This window comes from Lagenorhynchus albirostris, chromosome 11 (genome assembly GCF_949774975.1).
Source record: "Lagenorhynchus albirostris chromosome 11, mLagAlb1.1, whole genome shotgun sequence".
In the NCBI taxonomy this organism is placed as follows: Eukaryota; Metazoa; Chordata; class Mammalia; order Artiodactyla; family Delphinidae; genus Lagenorhynchus; species Lagenorhynchus albirostris.
Window position 1 is genome coordinate 12,762,371 of NC_083105.1, and position 25,311 is coordinate 12,787,681.

The window sequence follows — 25,311 nt, forward strand, 5'->3', positions numbered from 1 at the left end:
TGGTCCAGCAATCCCACTCCTGGGCATATATCCAGACAAAATTATAATTCAAAAATATACATGCACCCCTATGTTCATAGCAGCACTATTCACAATAGCCAAGACATGGAAACAACCTAAGTGTCCACTGACAGATGAATGGATAAAGAAGATGTGGGGTGTGTGTGTGTGTGTGTGTGTGTGTGTGTGTGTGTGTGTGTGTGTACAATGGAATACTACTCAGCCATAAAAAGAATGAAATAATGCCATTTGCAGCTACATGGATGGACCTAGAGATTATCATACTAAGTGAAGTAAGTCAGAAAGAGAAAGACAAACACCATATGATATCACTTATGTGTGAAATCTGAAATACAACACAAATGAGCCTATCTACGAAACAGAAACAGACTCACAGGCATAGAGGACAGACTTGTGGTTGCCAAGCAGGAGAGGGGGTGGGGGAGGGATGGACTGGGGGTTTGGGATCAGCAGATGCAAACTATTATATAGAGAATGGATAAACAACAAGGTCCTACTGTAGAGCACAGGGAACTATATTCAATATCCTGTGATAAACCATCATGGAAAAGAATATGAGAAAGAATGTATATATATATGTGTGTAACTGAATCACTTTGCTGTACAGCAGAAACTAACACAACATGGTAAATCAACTATAATAAGTATACATTAAAAAGAAGATTTACTCTTAGGGACTTTCAGTATGTATTACAGCTTTGTTAGCTATAGTCATTATGCTGTATATTACATCCCCAGAACTTATTTATCTTATGACTGGTAGTTTGTACCCTTTGACCAACATCTCCCTAATTCCTTCACCCTCAGCTCCTAGCAACCACCATTCTACCCTCTGTTTCTCTGACTTCAGTTTTTTTAGGTTTCACCTATAAGTGAGAACATACGGTATTTGTCTCTCTGACTTACTACACTTAGCATTCATTGAGTTATTTTAAGACTTAAATGAGATAATGAAGATGAAGCAATTAACATAGTGCCTAGCACATACTGAGTGATAAAAATAGTTGGTTTTGATAATAATAGTTATTCCCATTTTCATGCTAATTAGTCAATGTGGAAGAAACTGATGTCAGCAGAGGTCAGGCTATTTGCCCAAGATCACCCAGAAAAGTCTAGGAGGGGTTGGCGTCAAGTGCATTGTCTTCATTCCTGTGCACCACCCAAAGGCAAAAGGGAAGACCTCAGTGAATGTTATTCATTCACTCAACAAACATTTGTCAAGTGCCTACTATGCACCAGGCACTGTGGTGTGAGCTAGAGGCACACAGTCCATCAGGACTTTGTCCTTCCCTCCAGGAGCTGATGGCCTAGAAAGCAAGAAGGACAAAAAGAAAATCTTAACATAGTCTGGTCACTACGGTGCTCCAGGCACAGAGATGCTATTGGTCACCTCACCTGGTCTGTGGCGTCAGGGACCCTGGTGGAGAGGGCAGGAGCTGAGCTGTGAAGTTGGAGATAACTATTCAAAGAAAGGAAGGGAAGGGTTGTTCTTGACAGAGGGAACAGCATATGCAAAGGCACAGAGATGTGAAAAGCATAATCCAGAGAAACGTCTGCTTCTGGAAAGTACATTAGTTGTTGCATTTTCCCAGTGACTTCCACTAAGTACAATTAAACACCCTGTATGTAAAACAAACACGAAAAGAACTCTGAAAGGTGGAGAGAAGAAGGAGACTGGCTTGGGATTTTGGGACCCAAGGAAGGACTGGTGGGGAGTTCCCAGGGTTTTCTCTTTGCCTCATATTTCCAAGAATTGGAGTTGAAGCTAGAAACCTGGACCCACCAAGAAAATAGACAAAAAGCCCCACAAAAGCCTGCTCTTTTAGCCAAAGGGCCAGAAAAGGGGGATCCAAGCATCACAGAGACTTTTTGAATAAACCTCTCTATTCCAATCAGAGTTTTCAGGAAACACTGAAAAAAACTTGGAGAGATTTCACTGAAGAATATAGAAAGGTGGAAAAATAAACACATGAAAATAGATTCAACATCATCAGCCATTAGAGAAATGCAAATTTAAATCACAATGAGATATCACTACATACCTATCATAGTGGCTAAAATTAAAAATAGCGACAACACCCATCGGTCAGAACGACCATCATTAAAAAGTCTACAAAAAATAAATCCTGGAGAGGGTGTAGAGAAGGGAGCCCTACTACACTGTTGGTGGGAATGTAAACTGGTACAGCCACTAAGGAGAACAGTATGGAGGTTCCTTAAAAAACTGAAAACAGAGTTACCATATGATCCAGAATCCCACTCCTGGGCATAAATCTAGAAAGGATGAAAACTCTAATTTGAAAAGATTATATATATACACAATGGAATACTACTCAGCCACAAAAAGAATGAAATAGTGCCATTTGCAGCAACTAGAGATGATCATACTAAGTGAAGTAAGTCAGACAGAGAAAGACAAATATCATATGATATCACTTATATGTGGAATTAAAAAAATGATATAAATGAAGTTATTTACAAAACAGAAACAGACTCATAGACATAGAAAACAAACGTATGGTTACCAAAGGGGAAAGAGGGGGAGAGGGATAAATTTGGAGTTTGGGATTAATAGATACACACGACAGTATATAAAATAGATAAACAACAAGGACCTACTGTATAGCGCAGGGAACTAAATTCAATATAGCCTATAATGAAAAAGAATCAGAAAAAGAATAAATAAATAAATAAATAAATAGGGACTTTCCTGTGGTCCAGTGGGTAAGACTCCATGCTCCCAATGCAGGGGGCCTGGGTTCGATCCCTGTTTGGGGAACTAGATCCTACATACATGCTGCAACTAAAGAGTCCGCATACTGCAACTAAAAGATCCCAGGTGCTGCAACTAAGAGCTGATGCAGGGCTTCGCTGGTGGCGCAGTGGTTGAGAGTCCGCCTGCCGATGCAGGGGACACGGGTTCGTGCCCCGGTCCGGGAAGATCCCACATGCCGCGGAGCGGCTGGGCCCGTGAGCCATGGCCGCTGAGCCTGCGCGTCCGGAGCCTGTGCTGCGCAACGGGAGAGGCCGCAGTGGTGAGAGGCCCGCGTACTGCAAAAAAAAAAAAAAAAAAAAAGGAAGGGAGAGAAAGACTAGGTTCTTGTCCTATTGACAGTACCGTGTGACCCCGTGCAAGGCCCTTCGCCTCTCTGCCTCCTTCTCTGCTGAAAACTAAGGCATTTGCATGAGGGATCTCTAAGGGCAATGATTCCCCATATACTGTTATCCTCAAAGGGTATCCCAGTGTGCTTAGTCCCAGGATCCTCCCGGGGACGCAGGACTAACATGTCACCCTCCCCCATTTGCTGCTCTCAGAGGGCTCCTTGGCCAGACTTCTTTGCCTGGGCCAGCATGGCCTTGACTCAGAAGGACCCTGAAGGAGGCATGTTGATGAGGGAGTTTAAGACACCAGCGAGAAGCAACGCCTGTCACTGAGCATAGCCCTACACCCCCAGCACTTCCTGGCCCTTTTGGCTGAGGACCCCTGGACATCCTGCCTCCATGGAGGGGCTCTTTTTCATGGCAGAAGGCTGTGGACTCTGGGGCCCGAATGGGGCTACCTGTCTGATCAAGCAAAGCCAGAAATGAGGCCAGGCAGCACTGGTGGTGGGCGGCACCTCCCAGGTGCCGTTCACTGAGTGGTGTTGATGTGGTACCCAAGGCCTCCAGACACGGATTATCCAATCTTCCCTCCTCCTTCTACAGATGGGGACACTGAGACCCAGAGGTGTTGGGGCCGCTGTCCAGATGCATCCAGCCATGAGGAAAGCTTGGACTTGAACCAGAATCTTCCCATTGCTAACCCAGGACCCTCTGTCCTCTGCCCTGGGTTGCATCTTCCCAGAGGGCTTTGGAAACACCCTGGAGAATGAGCCGTGGGGGTGGTGACATAGAGAACAAAACTGGCTAAGTGGTCGCCCACCCCCCACCCTGAGTCTTGTGAGCCTCCAGCCCCTAGCGAGCATCCCAGGTTGTGGAAGCATCACACCAAAGTTCCCTGGAGGGCAGGTTACTCGAAGATCTGGGTCAGGTGATTCAAGGAAGGAAGATTTCCTTGCCTGTGATGGAACAAACTTTAAGTCTGGGTTTAACCTCATCAGAAGTGTGCTGGGGCGGCATTTCCCACTGCTATATGGAGGGGAATGTGAGCCATCTACAGAAAACACTTTGCTGCCAGGGGACTTTGTGAGCTGTGCTCCTTGCTGCCCAGGGACTCTGCATATGAAATCTGATCTTCCCTTTGAGTATAAAAATCCAGTTCATCAACTCAAAGCCTCCCTTTGAAAGACTGAAGAGGCTGGCGCTTTCCCTGGTCTTCAAAAGGTAAGTGGGTGGAGCAAGTCTGATGGGGGAAAATTGGTTCCGGAGGTTAATGTGGTGGGCAGGATGCAAGCTCAATGCGACTGCAATTTCTTTCAGCATGAATGATGCAGGTGGTGAGGGGGCAGGACAGAAGCTGAGAGACGCTGGGCCTCCGATTAGCCTAAAGAGTCACAAAAGTTTTCTGCATACAGGTCTTTTGTCTCCTTAGGTAGGTTTATTCCTAGGTATTTTATTCTTTTTGATGCAATGGTAAATGGGAGTGTTTCCTTAATTTCTCTTTCAGATTTTTCGTCATTAGTGTATAGGAATGCCAGAGATTTCTGTGCATTAATTTTGTATCCTGCTACTTTACCAAATTCATTGATTAGCGCTAGGAGTTTTCTGGTAGCATCTCTAGGATTCTCTGTGTATAGTATCATGTCATCTACAAACACTGACAGTTTTACTTCTTTTCCGATTTGATACAGATTGCCAACAAACACATGAAAGGATGCTCAACATCACTAATCGTTAGAGAAATGCAAATCAAAACCACAATGCGGTGTCACCTCACACCAGTCAGAATGGCCAGCATCAAAAAATCTATAAACAATAAATGCTGGAGAGGGTGTGGAGAAAAGGGAACCCTCGTGCACTGTTGGTGGGAATATAAATTGATACAACCACTATGGAGAACAGTATGGAGGTTCCTTAAAAAACTAAAAACAGAACTATGATATGACCCAGCAATCCCACCACTGGGCATATACCCTGAGAAAATCATAATTCAAAAAGAGTCATGTACCACAATGCTCACTGCAGCGCTATTTACAATAGCCAGGACATGGAAGCAACGTAAGTGCCCATCAACAGATGAATGGATAAAGAAGATGTGACACATATATACAATGGAATATTACTCAGCCATAAAAAGAAACAAAATTGAGTTATTTGTTTTGGATGGATCTAGAGTCTGTCATACAGAGTGAAGTAAGTCAGAAAGAGAAAGACAAATACAATATACTAAAGCATATATATGGAATCTAAAAAAAGAAAATGGTTCTGAAGAACCTAGGAGCAGGACAGGAATAAAGACACAGACACAGAGAATGGACTTGAGGACATGGGGAGGGAGAAGGATACGCTGGGACGAAGTGAGAGAGTAACATTGACACATATATATGCTACCAAATGTAAAACAGATAGCTAGTGGGAAGCACCTGCATAGCACAGGGAGATCAGCTTGGTGCTTTGTGACCGCCTAGAGGGGTGGGATAGGGAGGGTGGGAGGGAGACGCAAGAGGGAGGGGATATGGGGATATATGTATATATATAGCTGATTCACTTTGTTATACAGCAGAAACTAACACAACATTGTAAAGCAATTATACTCTAATAAAGATGTTAAAAAAAATAAGTCACAAAAGTCTTTTGGGGTCTCCTCTTTGGAAGCCCCTGGCAGAGAAGGAAGACTTCATGTGGAGGTGGGGTTCTTAGCTTTTTGAAACCGTAGAATCTTCTGGCTGTCTGGCAAAACTCATGACTGTTTCTCTGAATAATGAATTGATGACATAAAACACAGATTTTAGAGGTAATTAATTATACTGAAATCCAGCTGTCAAAATAGTAAAACAGTTGTGATACTGTGGCATACATGTGCTTCTTTATTAATACATTAGATATTTTGAGGTATCTGCAGGTCATAGGTACTGTGAATACACCACCGTGTAATTTTTTGTCTGCAGTCTTAATGGAAGGAAATGCTGCATCTTAGTTAGAGGTTCATGAAAATACAGATGCATACGCCCACGGAGGTGGATGTATAATAAGAAAATAGTCTGAACCAAAGTCTCAGAAAAGGTTAGTGTTTTGAATAAATTGATTGCAGTAAGGTTAAATGGAAAGATAAATAATACCCTTGTTTGCTTTATGAGATCTTTTTTTCTCAGTCTTTTAAAAACGTTTTAACACGGTAAAATGTGTTAAATATATAGTTTGTAATAAAGATACCTTTTTATTTTTTTATTTTTATTTTTAATTTTTTTTTGCGGTACGCAGGCCTCTCACCGCTGTGGCCTCTCCCGTTGCGGAGCACAGCCTCCAGACGCGCAGGCTCAGCGGCCATGGCTCACGGGCCCAGCCGCTCCGCGGCACGTGAGATCTTCCCGGACCGGGGCACGAACCCGCGTCCCCTGCATCGGCAGGCGGACTCTCAACCACTGCGCCACCAGGGAAGCCCCCTTTTAATTTAATTTTATTTTTCAGCATAGGAGGGAAATTATACTTATTTTTCCCTCTGTTAAGCCACAGCTGAGGTGTAAGTGTACTGTTTGGTTCTCATGAATTGGACCTATTATATCCCAGGTGGGAGAGACACCCCCCCCCATAAGGAAATGATCTCTTGAAGGCTAGATGCTCCTCCCCCCACCCAGAGTCCACGTGGACTGGGTCTGGGGGAAACTCTTTGGAGTATGAAGCTCTACTACTTATTATGAGTGACCATAGATTTCACTTGAGCCTCATTTTTCACAAGCTATAGAGTGGGGATTGTAATCCAAACCCCACGGGGATGTGATGCGGAGTAGAGGCTAGACAAATACGAGTTCCCTTGTGGTCCTGTAGCTGTGCAGTGCCCTCTCCTTTAACTGCAAGACTCCCCCCGACCCCCAGCTTTACCAAGGTATAATTGGCAAATAAAAATTGTATGTATTTAACGTGTACAACGTGATGGTTTGATATACGTATACATTGTGAAGTGATTACCACAGTCAAATTAATTGATACGTCTATCACCTCACATAGTTATTTCTTTTTTTCCATGTGGTGAGAACACTGAGGGTCTATTCTCTTAGCAAATTTCAAGACTGCAATAGAGTATTATTAACTATAGTTGCCAAGCTGCACATTACATCCCCATAACTTATTCATCTTATAACTGAAAGTTTGTACCCTTTGACCAACCTCTCCCCATTGCCCCCAGCCCCCAGCCCCTGGTAATCATGGTTCTACTCTCTGGTTCTATGAGTTCAACTTTTTAATATTTCACATGTAAGTGAGATCATTCAGTATTTATCTTTCTCTGTCTGGCTAATTTCACTTAGCGTAATGTCCGCCAGATTCATCCATGTTGTTCCAAATGTCAGGTAATCCTTCTTTTTTATGGCTGAATAATATTCCATTATGTGTATGCACATACAGTATCTTCTTTATCCATCCATCTATAGAGGGACATTTATGTTGTTTCCATATCTTGGCTATTATGAATAACACTGCAATGAACGTGGAGTGCAGATATCTCTTTGAGATACTGATTTCATTTCATTTGGATATATACCTGGTAGTGGGATTGTTGGATCACGTGGTAGTTCTACTTTTTAGTTTTTTGAGGAACCCCCATAATGTTTTCCATAATGGCTGTACCAATTTACATTCCCACCAACAGTGCACAAGAGTTCCCTTTTCTCTACACCCTTGTCAATACGTATCTGTTGTCATTTTGACAATAGCCATCCTAACAGGTGTGAGGTGATATCTCATTCTGCTTTTGACTTGCATTTCCCTGATGATTAGTGATGTTAAGCCCCTTTTCATATACTTGTTGGCCATTTGTATGTTGTCTTTGGAAAAATGTCTTTTGAGGTCCTTTGCCCATTTTAAAAATGGGTTATTTGGGGTTTTTCTTATTGTTTGTTTATTTTTTTGCTATAGAGTTGTGAAAGTTCCTTGTATATTTTGAATGTTAACCATTTATTGGATATATGGTTTGCAAATATTTTCTCACATTCTGCAGGTTGCCTTTTAGTTTTGTTGATGGTTTCCTTTGCTGTGCAGAAGCCTTTTGGTTTGATGTAATCCCATTTGTTTATTTTTGCTTTTGTTGCCTGTGCTTTTGGTGTTATATCCAAAAAAATCAATGCCAAGATCAATGCCAGGGAGCTTTCCCCTATGTTTTCTTCTAGGAGTTTTATGGTTTCAGGTCTTATATTTGTCTTTAATCCATTTTGAGTTGATTTCTGTGAGTGGTGTAAGAGTTCAGTTTTATTCTTTTGCATTGGATAGCCAATTTTTCAAACACCATTTATTTATCCCTTAGCCATTGTGTATTCTTGGCATCCTTGTCAAGGATTAGATTAGTTGACCATATATGTGTGGTTTTATTTGGGTTTTATCTGGGTACTCTATTCTATTCCATTGGTCTATGTGTCTGTTTTTATGCCAGTACTATACTGTTTTGATTACCATAGCTTTGTAATATAGTTTACAATCTTCTTTCTCAAGATTTCTTTAGCTATTTGGGTCTTTTGTGGTTTTATAAGAATTTGGGGATTGCTTTTTCTATTTCTGTGAAATATGCTGTTAGAATTTTGATAGGGATGACTGCAAGACTCTTAGTTATCCTCACGCTCTGGAGGTGGGTTGTATTTATTGGTGCCACATGACTCAATTGAATAATTCTTTACTGAGAATCTATAAGGACATGTATATGCTCCAGATTGGGAGCTCCGAAAGTGGGGGTGGGGAAGCACAAAGATCATGGAAAATATTTTATTTACATCTCCTAGAAACTTTTACATCTAAGCATACAGTAGCTATGATGTTCTTAGCATCTACTAGGATTAAATGTGCCAAGTGCCTCTCTGTGCCTCAGTTTCCCCTTGATAAAATAGGAATACTACCAGTGTCTACCTCCTAGGGATATTAGGAAGGGTCAATGAGTAATATTAGAAAGTGTTTAGAATGGCACATATTACTGATTCTGTGCTTGCTAAGTAAGTACATAGTCCCTTATCTGGGTAGCATTTTTGCAAAGTTTACAGCTTCCAGTTGTCAGATGAGGAAACTGAGGCTTGAGCCTGAGATTGTTGACATTTGTCAAGGGAGAGGGACTCTACGATCTCAGTCTGATCAGTCAGGGGTGCCGTCAAAGATCCTCAGAACCAGAAGGATGCATGGGGTTGTCTAGGCCACTGATGCTAGACTGTGCTGTACCTTTCCTCCCTCATCCACAGTGTTCTCCCAGCCCCACTCACCACACTGGCCTCCCCTTGGTTCTTTGAATACATTCAAAGTATTTCCACTGCAGAGCCTTTGGACATGTTGAACTGTATGCTTGGTTCACTGCTCCTAGAGCTTAGCTCTCAGCTCAGGTGTCTTGATCCCACGGAGGCTTTGCCTGGCCACCATAACTTCACTAGCCTCTCTCCCACTACTAGGGCATCGCCATTTTAATATCTTATTACATTTATTTTTGTTTACTTGGCTCTTACCTGTTTCTCTTCCCTCCCCATCAGAATATAAGCTCACATACAGCAGGGACTTTGCTCATCACTATTTTTCTTCCTTCGGTCAGTGCTTTGAACAATACAGATTCTCAGGTATTTACTAGTTGACTGAGTACTACACCCCTAAGGGCTGTTCAGCTTTGGCTCATACGCACATGTTGTCAGGGAGCTCATTCCTTCCTGAGGCCATCTGTTCTGCTGTCTGCGGCTTTGACTGTTAGAAAGTTCCTTCTTTAACTGGATCAATTCTGCCCTTTTGGTATGCACAGACTAAGTCTCTTTCTGTCACCTTTGGAGGTGAGGCCAGTTGGTGATCCGATTTTTGGTTTGTCAGAAGATTCTCTTTTTCCTTTCCTTTTCCTCTTTCACATGGCCTCTCAGGTAAGACCCAAAAAAATGGAGGTTGTCCCCCGTTATCTTCCAAAGGTATCCACAGATGATTGACTGCCCACTGTTGAATGCAAATACTTGTCCTAACTAGGGGTGTGTTATAGAACAGAAAGCCACTCAGTTTAACTTCAGTCCAAGAATGAGAAGGAAACTAGGATAAAAAGATCCATATTTCTAGAGGCTTCTTGTGTTGTTATTAATAGATTTCCTGTGGGGGTGAATAGGTTCAGTGGTCAAAGTCTGAACACACTGGGTTTCACTGAGTTAAACTTTCCTGTAGATCTTAGATTCTTTCCTATAACTCTTGCCAGAATCTTTGAGATGCAGTGGGGCCTGTGATTTCTACGAGGGAGTCACAGTTTATGAATTGCCCAAACCCATTCACCTTGGGAATATTTTCATTCAACACCCATGAACATCTCACGAACCACAGATGTCCAGGGTTTCTGATTTTGGAAATACCTTCCTAGGTGTTTCTTCCGCTTTTCTAGCCAAGATCTCATGATTCTAAAGAGGAACCTTCTAGAGACAGAACACTTTTCTCTTACAAAATCCACAAGGATAGGCCTGCCTTGCCCACATCGGATGAAGGACCAGGCACGCGAATGGGGCCCTAAAACTTTTCCTCTTTTCCCATCACCCTGGGAGGCCATCTTTCCTCCTTCTCCTCTGTTTTCATTCCCCACCCCCAACCAGGTTCTTAGTTTATAACCCCTTTCGAATAACATCTCAGGATTCTTGGGGAGATAAGGATCACCAGGGAATTGTTTGAGAGCTGTAAATGACTTAAATTGGTTAGGATTCTAATTACCACGAAATGGCTTCATTGCCTCCTGCCGATAACAGGGCTGTAACCTTCCTCCCCTGGGGAGTACAGGTCCCCACCCCAGGGGTCACACAGCGGTCAGGGCCCTGGCAGCTGGGGAAGAAGAGAGAGGCTTTCTTCCCCCCCTACCCCGCCGCTGGCTCCAGGAACGGCTAGGAGCAGCCTGGGCTGATGACAGCCCGGGTGGTGGTCCCACAGGGACCCTGCCGGCAACTCCCCTCCCTCTGTCACCCCCTCGACTTCCTGGGGACCTTGACAGGCCCCTGCCACTCTTGCCACTTGGACTGCCCTTCTATCCCGTGTGGAATCCTGGCGCCTAGTCCCATTTATTTATTCTGTTGTCCAGAGTTTACCACAGTGGGGCATTGTGGGGAAAAGCGTCTGTGTAACTAGTCATAATGCTGGATTTGTTCATTCATCTATCCATCCTTCGTCAAATATTTATGAGATATTTACCTTATGCCAGACAGTGTACTAGAAAGGAAAACAGACTCTATGAATAAGGGGAGTAGTGTATACACACACACCCTTTATACATTCATAGTATAAAGAATAGTATACATATGCACATATATGTACATATATATACTGTATATGTTATAAACGTATATAACATATACATTTGTTTAAAGCTTTGACATCGGGCAAGTCTGAGTTGAAATCAGACCTTTGCTGTGTGACATTCAGTTGCATCCCCCTCTGACACTTATGGTGCCTGTGTCATAGGACTGGGGTGAGAATTAAAGCATTTGGCTCATATAGGACCCTCCATACATGGAGGCCACTATTATCACAATAAAGGTACACAGAGTTGTGGGAGTGAAAAGGAGGAATCATTTTAAAAGGTAATTTATAACTTATCTTTGATATCTATCTAGAGAGATATGCATGTAACAGCCACCAGCAGATTCTGAGCAATTACTTCAAAAGAGAGATCAAGGGCAAGGCGGGCAGGGCAGCGTTTGAGTGGGGCCTTGAAGCATGAGTAGAATTCCAATAGCTGGGGAGAGGGGAGGGCATTCCTAGCCAAGGAAAATGCAGGGCAAAGGGTGTGAGATAGGAATGTACCTGATGGGTTCCAGGACCCTCAGATGATTTAGTGTGGTTGGAATGCTGGGCTCACCAAGGGCTGCAGGAGAAGAGGGAGTCAGAGAGGTGAGGGAGAAGGGACCTTTGGAAAACCTAGTTCCTGTGTTCTTTGCATTGGCCTTAAACTTCTCTTCCTGTAATTCCTGTATTGGTCCTGATGCTGCCCTCTGGGGTGCTTGCACAGAGCGAGTCCTCCCTCTTTCTCCTGACAAGCCCTTCAAACCTTGGATTTCCTGGAATCCCTCACCTGTGTCCCAAACATACCCGGTGCTTTCATGCGACCCTCAGGAGACCTGGCTTTTAGAACCTGTGCTCCTGTTCCTTCCAGGTCATTTTTTTTTTCTGCTCTGCACTCCCTCTTTTAAATGAATGGCTTCTGGATTAAAATTTCTTTATTAGGAAAAATTTCTAGCATATACAAAACTAGAGACGATAGCTTATGAACTCCCGCACGCACATCAATAATTTTCCACAACTATGATCATTTTTGCCAGTCGTTTTCTCTGTTCTCTCCTCCTCTGTTTTGTTTGCTGAAGTAGTTTGAAGCAAATCCCAAACATTACATCTTTTCATGCATAAGATTTTAGTATGCATCACTAACAAAGGAGGGATGTTAAAAACCTGACCATGTTATTTTGACAGTCAACACAACAGAAAATTTCAATATCCTCTATTACTCATGTTCAGAGTTCCTTGATTGTATTCGAGATTTTATGATTAAAAAAATCAAGGTCCAGAAAAGATTCATATATTGCCTTTGCTTATTATATCTCCTGTTTCTTTTACTCATTAACAATTCCTCCCGTCTCTTCCATGCTACAGATTTGTTGGAGAAACACAATCATTTGTTCTGTTGACTATCCCATATTCTGAATATGACTAATTGCTTCTTCCTGGTATTTAATTTAATTTATTCTTCTATTGTCTATACTTCCTGAAATAGGTAGTTAAGTCTACAGCATAATTGGAGTCAAGTTCTTTTTTTTTTTTTTCTTTTTTAGGGGAGAACAATTCACAGATGGTGGTGTGTGTTCCCCACTGCCTAATGTTTAGGAGTCACACAAGGAGTGTTGTTCCACTGTTAAATGAGGCGGAAACTGTTGGGGGTTTAGATGGTGTCAGTCTGATCTCTCTATAGGTCGTCTCTTCTGGACATCTCTTCTGTCTACCCTTCTCTCTTAAAAAGAGGCACCGAGGGGCTTCCCTGGTGGCGCAGTGGTTGAGAATCTGCCTGCTAATGCAGGGGACACGGGTTCGAGCCCTGGTCTGGGAGGATCCCACATGCCGCGGAGCAACCAGGCCCGTGAGCCACAACTACTGAGCCTGTGCGTCTGGAGCCTGGGCTCCGCAACAAGAGAGGCCGTGATAGTGACAGGCCCGTGCACCGCGATGAAGAGTGGCCCCTGCTTGCCACAACTAGAGAAAACCCTCGCACAGAAACGAAGACCCAACACAGCAAAAATAAATAAATTAATTAATAAACTCCTACCCCCAACGTCTAAAAAAAAAGAGGCACCAAGAAAGGGCTGCATCAGTCCAGCTGTTGCTGGATTATAGACAAGAAGCGTCACCCACACCCCTAATTCTGTCCCTCATACTTCTGTTCACGCAGCCAAAGCCTCCCTTAACTCACTCTGGGGCTGCAGTACACGGCTAACTCCCACTAAGCTCACTTTAAAAAAAAAAAAATCTATTTATTTATTCACCGTTGGCTGCGTTGGGTCTTCGTTGCTGCGCACGGGCTTTCTCTAGTTGTGGCGAGCAGAGGCTACTCTTCGTTGGGGTGTTCAGGCTTCTCATTGTGGTGGCTTCTCTTGTTGCAGAACATGGGCTCTAGGCACATGGGCTTCAGTAGTTGTGGCACGCGGGCTCAGTAGTTGTGGCACGCAGGTTCTAGAGCGCAGGCTCAGTAGCTGTGGCACACGGGCTTAGTTGCTTCACGGCATGTGGGATCTTCCTGGACCGGGGCTCGAACCTGGGTCCCCTGCATTGGTAGGCAGATTCTTAATCACTGCGCCACCAGGGAAGCCCTAAGCTCACTTTGAATAAATCCCCTAAGCCTCTTTTTTGTGGGTTACTGATAAGCCACCTCTCTTTCTTCAGGAACTTTCCCATTTGGTTTTTCGGTCTGAAGTAAACCTTATATTTATACAGATAAACCTTATATATCTTATACATATATAACATTTATATATGTATTATATTATTCAAAGTGAAGTGTTGTTTTGTCTCAGCCAACTCTTCAAGGTTCGTTTCCATTGTGATTTTGTCATTATAGGAAGGCTGATAGGAGAAGGGACTGCTGAGAGCCTTGATTTTAGCTCCTTCACTTTATAGATGAAGAAAATGAAGTATAGAGAAATTCCCTTTCTTGAATTAAGTTGCTCAGGGTCACGCACCATGGGGCAGACAGTTATGCTGGTGACCCCTGCTGAACCACACTTCTGGGTGGTCACTCGATTATGTAGCCTCCGCCCACATGGGGGAGTGGTCATGTGACTCTCCGGCCAATGAGACATTAGCAAGCAATTTTAGCAGAGGCTCCGTGAGCACTTAGGTACTGGTGCTTGTCTTCTTGGAAGGGTCACTCTGGCGATGCCAATGGGGAGGGACCTCCAGTGGCTGAGAGCACAGGGTGATGGGGCTAGAGAGACACCCAGGTAGCTGTCCACAACCCGCTGCTCCATGAAGAAGGACAGCAGAGGGTTGAGCTTCTCTGGAGCATCTGAAAGCTTTAAATACCTAATGATGTAAGTATAAACTCAAGGCTTCAACCTCGACTTCAAGCAAATGAACCAACAAAGATCAAGACATGCTCTTGAGGGCCTGGAAGTGAGGACTAGAGACCCCAGATGCAGTAGCATGGTTTGAGCATGGCGTGGGACACACAGGGTGCTCAAAACCACAACCAGATCCATTCCTTGGTCACGGTGCTTTGAGGATCTTCACGAGGGCTTTAGTATAAATAGCTGGGCATTGCTATTAGGAAGCAGAGCCTGCCCTTGATAGTTTGCTGAGTTGAAGTCTGCAGAGAAAGCTCCACTGAGTTCTCCTTCCAGGTGGCTTGTGGGTTCAGCCATCTGCAGCCCATCCTTTTGTTGTCTTTATTCAATAATGCTGGGATTACAGAATCCATTCAGGTACTGTCTGAACAGGTACCTGGATTGGGTAGGTGACTCCTCTATCTAATTACACCAAGGAAGATTTTGGAATCTAGCTTGATTCATATTTTATGGAGCCTAAGTTTTATGCAATTCAGGGGATCTTTTCAAAGCAGGAGAATGCAATATTACAAGTATCAAATTCAGTCCAAGATCTTGGAAGGGACCCGTACAAAGGAGGAACCTCCAGAATGAAGTTTCATAGCTTTTCAGTAAATCCACCTCTGCTCCATTTATGTAACAATTCCTTCAGCCAAAGCGTTCTTTCTCCTACTTCTTTACCTCTCAGACTCCTACTAATACTTGAAGTATAAGTAAAATGTTCCCTTCTCTGGAAGTCTCTGGTTTCCCTAGGCAGATTGAATCACCTCAATACGGTGCTCCCACACTGCTCCATTTAACTCATATCCCCCCAGATCCTAATGTTCTGTCTAACCTAAGTGTCTGTCCTCTCCTGCCAGATCCACTCTTGAGGCCAGGGACTGTGTCTTCTTGTTTCTCTAGGACCCAGAAGAGGACTCTGTAAGTGTTTATGGGATGGATAAGCCCTTGTCGAATCCTGGAGACTACCCATTCCTTTGTAAGACTCAAGGTCAACTACTGGCTTGATAAAGCTGGAACACGCCCAGCATGGAGGAGAAACAGTGAAGGTAAACTGTGGTCAGAGGTCTGCATTTAACTCCAGGTCAAGGAACCAGACGATTAGCTGGAGTGACTTAGCCCTGAGGGGGACCAATGTTTTTAGCTGAGACCCCAGAGAAAGATTAGCAACAGCTTCCATTTAGAACCTTTCTTTGCAGAGCCTGAGGCTCATGGCAAACACTTTCATTAACCCTGATCTTTTCGTTAACACTGAACCTTTGTGGGGGTAGGGGAAGGGGTCAGTGCTTATTCGAGCCAATTTCCGGCTAGAACCCCGGGGACCAGAAAGTGAGTCAGTGTCTCCTGGGAGCTCAGGTGACGAGTTGGGCTCAGACCTTGGCTTTCTGAGGAACAAAGACCATCAGAACTGGAAGGGGCCCCAGGAGCCACATCTTGACCAATGTTATTTGGGAGTGGAGGAAGCTGAGCTGTCCAGACGGGGAGCAAATTGGCCACTGCTGTTCATGATGGGGACGGGACCAGAGCTGAGGCTTCCTGAATTCCAAGTCAGAAGTTTGTTTTATACCATGAAAGTCTGAATGAAGAGCACCTAGAGACCCGCTGTGGAAGATGTTAAGCCTAACCAGCGCCCTGGGAGGGGAGAAGGAGGAAGAGGCAGATGACCTGCCACTCATTGTCTCCGTCTTCGGGGGCTTGTTATGTTTTAACTAAAAGATTCTCCTCCTTTGTGTACAAGAAAAAGAATTTGTTTATTTGGTTGCTCTTGACTCCCAGCCTGGCTTTTAGAGAAATCATGGCAAAGGAGATAAGGCCATAATTCTGGATTCAGAAGGCCTGAGTTCAAGACCCAGCTCTGTGCTTTCTGACCTTGTCACCCTGGCAAGTCACTGCCTGTGTGGTAGCCACAGTTGTTTTGAATGATCAGACACCCATTTCCAACCTTCTCCTCCATTGCCAGCCTCCATCAAACAAACATGCTTGGAGAATCTGAATATTTGTTCTCTCAACTTCCCTCGCATCTAGGTGTGACTTTTTACAAAGTTTTGGCTACACAGTCTTAAGTGGAAGTCTGCTGGTGGGTTTCTGGGAGGGCTTTTTTTTAATCTATTTTTTTAAATTGAAGTATAGTTGATTTACAATGTTGTGTTAATTTCTGCTGTACAGCAAAGTGACTCAGGTATACACATATATACATTCTTTTTAATATTCTTTTCCATTATGGTTTATCCCAGGATATTGAATATAGTTCCTTGTGCTATACAGTAGGACCTTGTTGTTTATCCATTCTATATATACTAGTTTGCATCTACTAACTCCAAACTCCCACTCCATCCCTCCCCCACCTCCCCTCCCCCGTGGCAACCACAAGTTTGTTCTCTATGTCGGTGAGTCTTTTTGTTTTTCCTGATAGAAGAGACAGACATCACTGACGCTGCTTTCTTTGCTTCTTCCTAATTGAGTGCAGATGTGATGGCTGGAGCTGAAGCAGTCACTGTGTGTCCATGGGAGAAAGGTCAAGTGAATCGTACACATGCTGGCCATACCTCCAGGTTTCTTGTTAGATGAGAAACCCAAATTCACATTGGTATAAGTTACTGTTGGTTTCTTGTAGCTGAAAGCATTCTTATGTGGTATAAAATAGATAAAATTTTAGGTTATCTCTAGTGAATGACTATTATTTGTCAACCCAGAATCCATTTCCCTTTCTTCTGGTAGCAGCATCCCAGTTTCCCCAGGGGATCCCCTGTTCCTCTACTGTCAATCCACATGGTTGGGGGTGGAGCTGACTTCACCTCTGGCTGTACCCTAGGGTCCGTCAGAACAGTTCACACCCTCCCGTCAACCTTCGGGATAGACAGATTGAGGGATGCTTTGTGCCTTGGGCGTGGCTAGTGGCACCCAATGCCAGGACCTTTGTGATAATCCTGGGAAAGGGAGACTCTTCCCCTCAGACCTGAGAAGCTGGCTGACGCAGAGGAAAGCAGAGCGGAGAGATGGGAATGAGGTGGAGACATAACTGGATTTTAGATGCAGCCCCACTCACACTCTTCAGTTACTTGAGCTGACTCTTCCATTTCAGGAGTCCAGACTTAGTGACGAGGTGGGGCCACTTAGCTTTAAACAATAGTTGTCACCAGAGCAGGGGCTCAAATCCTTGTCGAAAGTGAATCCATGTTTTGCCGAATTCTGCAGCTGATCTGCTTACGAGCCAGAACGCAGTCCCCGGGCTCCTCTTCCTTATTTCCCTGTTAACATCTTGCTCAGAAATTTACTAGAGGATTTCTGTCAAGCCATCGCCGCTGTTCCTATGCGGATCTGCCCTCTTATTAGACCACCATGCAGCAAATCAGCTTCTTGGTCTGATGGCCATAAAAGGTCTTTTCCACCGGACCATCTTCTGCATTTATTTCCCTGAGATTACATTAAAATTCCATCCCACAGCCAAGAGCTCTTGGCCCGGCACCTTCTGTTCTCAGATTCCGAGCCTGCCTGCTCCATGTTCTTTTATTCTGTGAATGAACTTGATCTCCGTTGGATTTTGTCCCAGAGCTCCTGGTCCACTTCTCCTTGTGCCCTGAGTCTGCCCTCCCCGCCTCCAGAGGACGCTTTCCAGACCTCCATCCCCTCCTATGATTCTCTGCAGTGGCTTATTGGGTGATCCCCCTGTGCCCACATGGGACCCCTCCAGCACCAGAAGAGGCAGAAAAGCATTTTCTTTGATAGCAAGAGGGCATGTTGTAAAGCACAAGAGAGGTGAGAAAAAGCAACCATTGTCCTGTTATTTGTTAACATTTAATTTCTAAAAGTATATACTTAGGGCAAAAAATTCAAACACTGCCAGGCATCAGGGAAAACAAATATTCCTCTCTCCATCATGTGAGACCATCAGCCCACTCTCTGGAAGTAATTGCTGTCAGGGTTTTTTTTGTATTTGTCTAGGAACTTTCTAGATATATAGATGTGAGTACGCACACACACATAACAAATATTGAGTGTCTACTATGTACCAGGCCCTGTTTTGTTCACTGTTTGGGGAATACAGCAGTGTACAAATCAGATAACATCCTTGACCTCATGGAACTTTCATTCTACTGTTGGGAGATAGACAATAAATAAAGAAATGCATAATATGTCAGGTATTGATAAGCACGGTAAAAATTAAAAAATGGGGTAAGGGGTAGGGAATGACAAGGTGTGTATGTGCGTGCTCTCTTAGGTAGGATAGCCTGAGGGGGGCTGTCTGAGTACTATTTGATTGAGGGAGTGAGCCAGGCAAATAGCTAGAAAAGGATGTTTCAGGCAGTGACAGGAAGTGCAAAAGCCCTGGGGTAGGATTGTATTCAGCACTGTGGAGCAGTAGCTGGTAGGAGGCCAGCAACGCCGGAGCAGGGAGCCCTGGGGAAGATGATGGGAGCCACGGAAACTTCCGTGTTGGCCACGGGAAGGACTTTTTGACTTTATTCCACGTGAGGCAGGGAAGAACTTGAGGGTTTGAGTCATGATCTGACTCACATTCTCCCAGCATCCCTCTGGCTGCGGAGTGAAGAATAGAGCCCAGATGGGGCAAGGTGAGCACAAGGAAACAGTGAGGAGATGCTCGTGGCTGGCATCAAGGAGGTGGAGTTGGATGCTGGGTTTGCTGCTTGATTAGAAAAGATAGTCATCAAATATCATATGATATCACTTATATGTGGAATCTAAAAAAATGATACCAATGAACTTATTTACAAAACAAAAATAGACTCATAGACACAGAAAACAAAGTTATGGTTACCAAAGGGGAAAGGGAGGGGGAGGGATAAATTGGGAGTTTGGGATTAACATACACACACTACTATATATAAAATAGATAAACAACGAGGACCCACTGTTTAGCACAGGGAACTATATTCATAATAACCTATAATGGAAAAGAATTGGAAAAAGAAAATATATTTATAACTGAATCACTTTACTATATACCTGAAACTAACACAACTTTGTAAATCAACTATACTTCAATTAAAAATATATATTTATAAAGAAAAGATAGTCATCAAAATTGCTGTAAAGATCTGAGCCTGAGCAACTGGAAGAAAGGCGTTGCCATGTGCTGAGGAGAAAGGCTGAGGAAGAAGCACGTTTGGGGTGGGGAGTGAATAGAGTTTGTTTTTAGACGTGTTCAATTTGAGAGTGATGTCAGGTGGCCGCGGCCTGCAGCAGCCTGAAGCAGGGTTTCAGTTCCCAGCCAGAGACTGAGGTCGGGTCGCAGCGGTGAGAGCACCAAATGCTAGCCACTCGACCAGTGGCCAGTGACAAGGCCCTGGCCCTTCGGCTTTGCAGAAAAGAATTCCCACAAAGATGGAAAGTAGTGAAACAAGTAAAGTGTTTATTAGAAGAAAACAGAGTACAGTACGTGGGGATAGACACACGGGGGGGCTCAGAGAGGGAGAGAGTCGCGCTCTCGTGGTAGTTTAAATCACTTATTTGGGTCATTTCTTCTGGGTTTTCTTTGGCCCGTCATTTCAATTTGCCTGGTTCAGAGTCCGTATTTGGTACATCTCAGGATCCTCCCGGGTGTGCGCGCATCTCTTAGCCAAGATGGAGTCTACTGAAGAGGCCTATGGGTAGCTAGCATCACTTACCATGGGGTGGCGCCCCCTCCCGTTTGACCTCCAAGGAGCTTTTCTGTGCATGTGTAGTCGGGGAGGTCTCCTGACTTTGAGAATGAGGAATATGTGGTCTCATGTTCTATCTGGGCAGGGCCCAGCCTCCTCCCTCGATTGTCCGGCTGTTTTCGTCTTGGAGTATCGGTCCACAGAGAACGAACTCCAACTGTTTGCCCCGGGGGCCCACCTATCTCCTGCCTCAAGATGACATTAGACAGTCAAGTGGAGGTGTCAGGAGCACTCAAGGAAGAAGTCTAGATGAGAAATTCATGTGGGTGTTATGGTGGATGGTAAGCATGGCATGCACTTTGTAGCTCTTCCTGTCAAGAGGACTGTTTTCCCACCCCTTGAATCCGGGCTGGCCTTATGACTTGCTTTCAGCAGTGGACGCAGTGGAAGTGAGAAGTGAATTCTCAGGCCAAGCCCCAAGAGCCCTTGTACCTTCTGCCTTTGTGCTGTTGGAATCCTGTGACCACACTACGAGGAAGCCTGCTGAGGCCCAGTCACCCTGTGGCCTCAGCTAACAGCCTACCAGACCCAGGCCTGTCTGTGAGTAAGGCCACCTGAGATTCCCCTGGTGGCCACTGACCGACTAGCTGACCGCAGACACAGGAGCAGGCCCAGCCAGATCAGCTAAGTCAGCACCGACTAGACCAGGAGCCCGGTCAAGCCTGAGCCAAAGAAATCATTATTTTAAGCAACTAAGTGTTGGTGGGATTTATTACGGTGCAGAAACCATCAAATTCTGATGATGTGTTTAAATATCAGGATATCTGATCTGTTTCTTACTCATCTGAGCCCATGATATTGTTCTGAAACATGCCTTTTCCATTCAGTGATGTGTCTAATGACAGTTTCCCATGAGGTGTATTTCAGTCTCTCTCATTATGTTTTTCTTTTTTGTTTTTTAAACTTATTTATTTATCTATTTTGGGCTGTGTTGGGTCTTCATTTCTGTGCGAGGGCTTTCTCTAGTTGTGGCAAGCGGGGGCCACTCTTCATCGCAGTGCGTGGGCCTCTCACTATCGTGGCCTCTCTTGTTGCGGAGCATAGGCTCCAGACGCGGAGGCTCAGTAGTTGTGGCTCACGGGCCTAGTTGCTCCGCGGCATGTGGGATCCTCCCAGACCAGGGCTTGAACCCGTGTCCCCTGCATTAGCAGGCAGATTCTCAACCACTGTGCCACCAGGGAAGCCCCTCTCTCATTATTTTTAACAGCTGGATGAATATGCTATAATCAGTTGTCTCAACCAGTGTCTTATTTTGGTGGTTTCCAGGGTTTGCTGTCACAAAGCCTTGGTGAACATTCTTATAGACAGTATTTATATCCTTGTGTATTTATCTGATAAGTTCTTGCAAAAACAATGACTGAGTCAAAGAGATGTGCATTTAGAATATGAGTAGTTGTGAAGTTATCGTCCAAAATAATTTATTAATTTATACTTCCTTCTATATGAGAGTGACTTTCATCAAGCCCTTACCAACACTTTGAAATATTTGCCAGCCTGAAAGGTAAAAAAAATGTATTGCATTACTGTTTTACTTACTTTTTTTTTTTTGTGGTACGCGGGCCCCTCACTGTTGTGGCCTCTCCCGTTGCGGAGCACGGGCTCCGGACGCGCAGGCTCAGCGGCCATGGCTCACGGACCCAGCCGCTCCAGGGCATGTGGGGTCTTCCCGGACCGGGGCACAAACCCATGTCCCCTGCATCGGCAGGTGGACTCTCAACCACTGCGCCACCAGGGAAGCCCTACTTACATTTTTAAATGATGGATGAGGTTGAGACTATTTTTGTATGTTTAGTATCTATTTATATGTTTTTCCTGGGAATCTCTTATTTCTGCTCTTTGCCCATTTTGTGTCTTGTTTAGCCTTTTAAAAAACTGAACCATCAAAGGTCAATGAATATTAAAGAAATGTTACTGTATTTCTAAACACTTTCTAGATGTAGACTTTTAAACTTGAGTTCTAGAGGAGTTTGAAAGGCAATAAATAATCATTTCCTAACATCATGGTGTTTTACAAGTACAAAACACTTGGCTATATCATCTAATATAATCTCATAGCTAACTTCTGAGGCAGGTCCTGGTATCCCCAGAGAGACTAAGTAACTTTTAGGTCAGGAAAAATTGTGAAAGACTTTGAAATAAGCATAAAAAGATTGTTCTGTCTAGCGCACTCTTCCAGAATTTCTGCCCCTTTCATTGTCTGTGAGCTATTTTTCCACTCTGTATAATTGTTGGAAACTGGTACTAATGCAAATGATACTTGTCTATAGAAATGCAAATGAATTGTGCCTGGTGGAGATGCCATTGATTACTTCCCTGTGGCCATTGACCCTTTCTGTCTCTGTTTGTAATTCATTTCAGCATTCCTGATTGCCTCTGCTGTGTCTGTTCTTTGAATTCTCCTTTGAACTGTTATGATGTCTTACTGGTTCCCCCATTAATTAGTGAGTTAGATAAAACGTTGGCACGTGTTCATTTTATATTTATATGATCGTACTGAAACCAGGGGGGCAGGGGGCAGGGCAAAACCTTTGAAAGAATGAGATAGCCGTTGAGGATAGGACATAAACTGGTTAGAACCAATTAGATCCAAAGTGGTGGAAGATTCGACTTCCAGTAGACCTTGAGCCTCATTATACGCTCATTGTAATACATTAGCGTACGCTAAACAAGACTCCCACCAGTGCCGTTACATAGAAGGCCAAAAAGTGGACAGTGGCCCAATTCCTGGAAATCCCCACCCCTTCTCCAAAGTAGTTGGAATAATCCTTCCACTCATTAGCCTATGAAATTACCCAGCCCATAAAAGTTAACCACCCTAGTTTGTCTCTCCCTCTTTCTTAGGCTTTTCAGCACAGAGTGAGGCTGGCCTTCTAACTAGGCCCCTTGCACAAATCCTGGGGAGTTAAACTCTGAAAAGAGCTTACTCTCTAACCCTTCATTCAAACTAGAAATGACAACATCTCTCCCCAAGCCAGCAGAATAACCAAAGACACTAAATTCTGTTTAAATTTTTAAAGAAATGTTTCTATATTTCTTTCCCTCTTTAGGACATTCATATCAAAGCCAAACAGAATGTGTTAGACATGGGCCTCGTGCAAGGTCATTGAGCCAATGTTCTGCTTGCAGGGGGAGGTCAGTACCATTCCTTCCACCAACCTGGACTGAGCTTAAGGGCACAGAGCCTCAGCTGTTCATGTCAAGATCCAGTTCCATTTATGAAGTGCTCAGTAGGTGAGCACTTATGAATGAATGAACAAACCTCTCCTTAGTCTCCTCTGTGCCTCTGTTCTCACCATAGTTCATCTCACCAAAGTAAGGGCCAGAAGGACCCTCAGAAGTCACCTTGTCCAACTGCCTGTTTTACAAATGAGGCCCAGAGGGGGTGAGTGACTGGCTGGAGGTCACACAGCAAATTAGAGGAAGTACAGGTGCAAGAGGATGACCTCTTCCTTCCAGAGATCATCCTGAGACCTCCCACAGTGTCTGTCGCCTGAAGCAGGAGGGTAACATTGGCCAGGAGAGATGAGAGCTTCCTTTATTGGTCACCTTGCTGCTAAGTCCGATGGAACTTTCCAAGGGACAACCTCAGGGTGGCTTCCTGGGCTGTGGGTTGTCTTTGGAGCGTGAGATTGATTCCCCCAGAGACCTGGGCACCTTCCCGCCACCTGCCTTCACCTGGAGAAGAGAGCAGCTCCACTAAGGAGAGGATGTCTGGTCCCTGTGTGGAAGTGGCACAGATGTTGCCCCATTTGGGATGCGGAGGTGCAAAAAAAGCAAAGTGCAGGGATGCAGGTCTGCTGGATGATGAGAGGGCCCGGGAGAGGCTGTGTCTCCCACGGGTGGCATGGCAGGAGGGTGATCCGGGTGGGGAGCCAGGCAGAGGCCAGCTGACCTTGAGCCGGTAAATAGCAACCTGTGGGAGGAGCCAGCCTGGGCCGTGCAGGGGGCAGCAGCATGGGGCCCTGTCACAAGGAGAGGCCAGGAGAGAGAAGTGAGCCCTGAACTTTACCCTGGGCTGTCCCTCGGCTTCCCAACCTTTCCCCGTTACTCTCGGGCAGCTCGGAGTGGGTAGGGAGACCAACTTGGGGAGAAATGTGTGCCCAGGGGGGCCAGGAAACATCGTCCCCATCCCGTCATTTACAGCAACTGTTTGTTGTGGAAAAGTCACTTTGCTTCTCAGAGTCGAGTTTCTGCATTAGCAAAAAATGGATAAATTAAAAATCTTACATCATAGGGTCACTCATGGCTTTGTACAAACCGTTACCCATAGGAGTGTCTATTCGTGTACTGCTGCCGCCCCTCTTTTTGGCATCTGGTACACATTCCAAATCTTTGTTGACTCAGTGGACAGCTAAACCTTAGGGAGCATTTCCTAGGTGATGAGCGGTCGTTTCATCCTCATCAAATCTATGACTGTCCTCTGAGGGGCACAGTGACTCTTCCAGGCCACACTGCTGCTAAGCGCAGAGCTGGGATTCGAACCGGGGCCACCTGACTCCCCAGCCAGTGGGCTCAACCTCCATGCACCGCCTTTTACTCTGTGATCCTGCTCCATAAACTGGGAAGTTTTGCATAAGTAATACACGTGGGTCCCCGGAGGAGGGAGAGGAGTGTGATTGGCACTCAGTGGAGGAGGACACGGGGACAGAGGCAGCGACTTCCCCAGCGTCCGGGCCTACTATCTTTCTAAAAGAATTGTCGTTGCACTTTTTACTGTAGACAGAGCTCCGGAGGTCCCCAGCCACACCCCCTCTCCCGCCCGCGACCGCCCCCCGCCCTCCGCCTCAGCCACTCACGACCACGTCTGGGTTTGTGGGCGGGGCCAAGTCGGCCTCGCTCGGCTGCGGCGAAGCCCCAAGGCTGCTGGTCTTCTGCTTCCGCCATTTGGCTCGCTGATTCTGGAACCAGATCTGAGATGGAGGCGAGAGAGGACGGAGATAAGCAAAAGGGATTTTCTCCATCTAGTTCCTCCCTCCAAA

The 25,311-nt window shown here is 44.9% G+C and overlaps 1 protein-coding gene across 1 annotated transcript in view; it reads right to left on the bottom strand.

Moving 5' to 3' along the window:
* ISX (intestine specific homeobox) overlaps positions 1 to 25,311 on the bottom strand; it is a 148,877-nt gene that overhangs the window by 104,206 nt on the left and 19,360 nt on the right. The window contains 3 exon segments of the mRNA XM_060165610.1: positions 23,998 to 24,104; positions 24,106 to 24,294; positions 25,129 to 25,242. Coding sequence (XP_060021593.1) covers positions 23,998 to 24,104; positions 24,106 to 24,294; positions 25,129 to 25,242 — 410 coding nt within the window.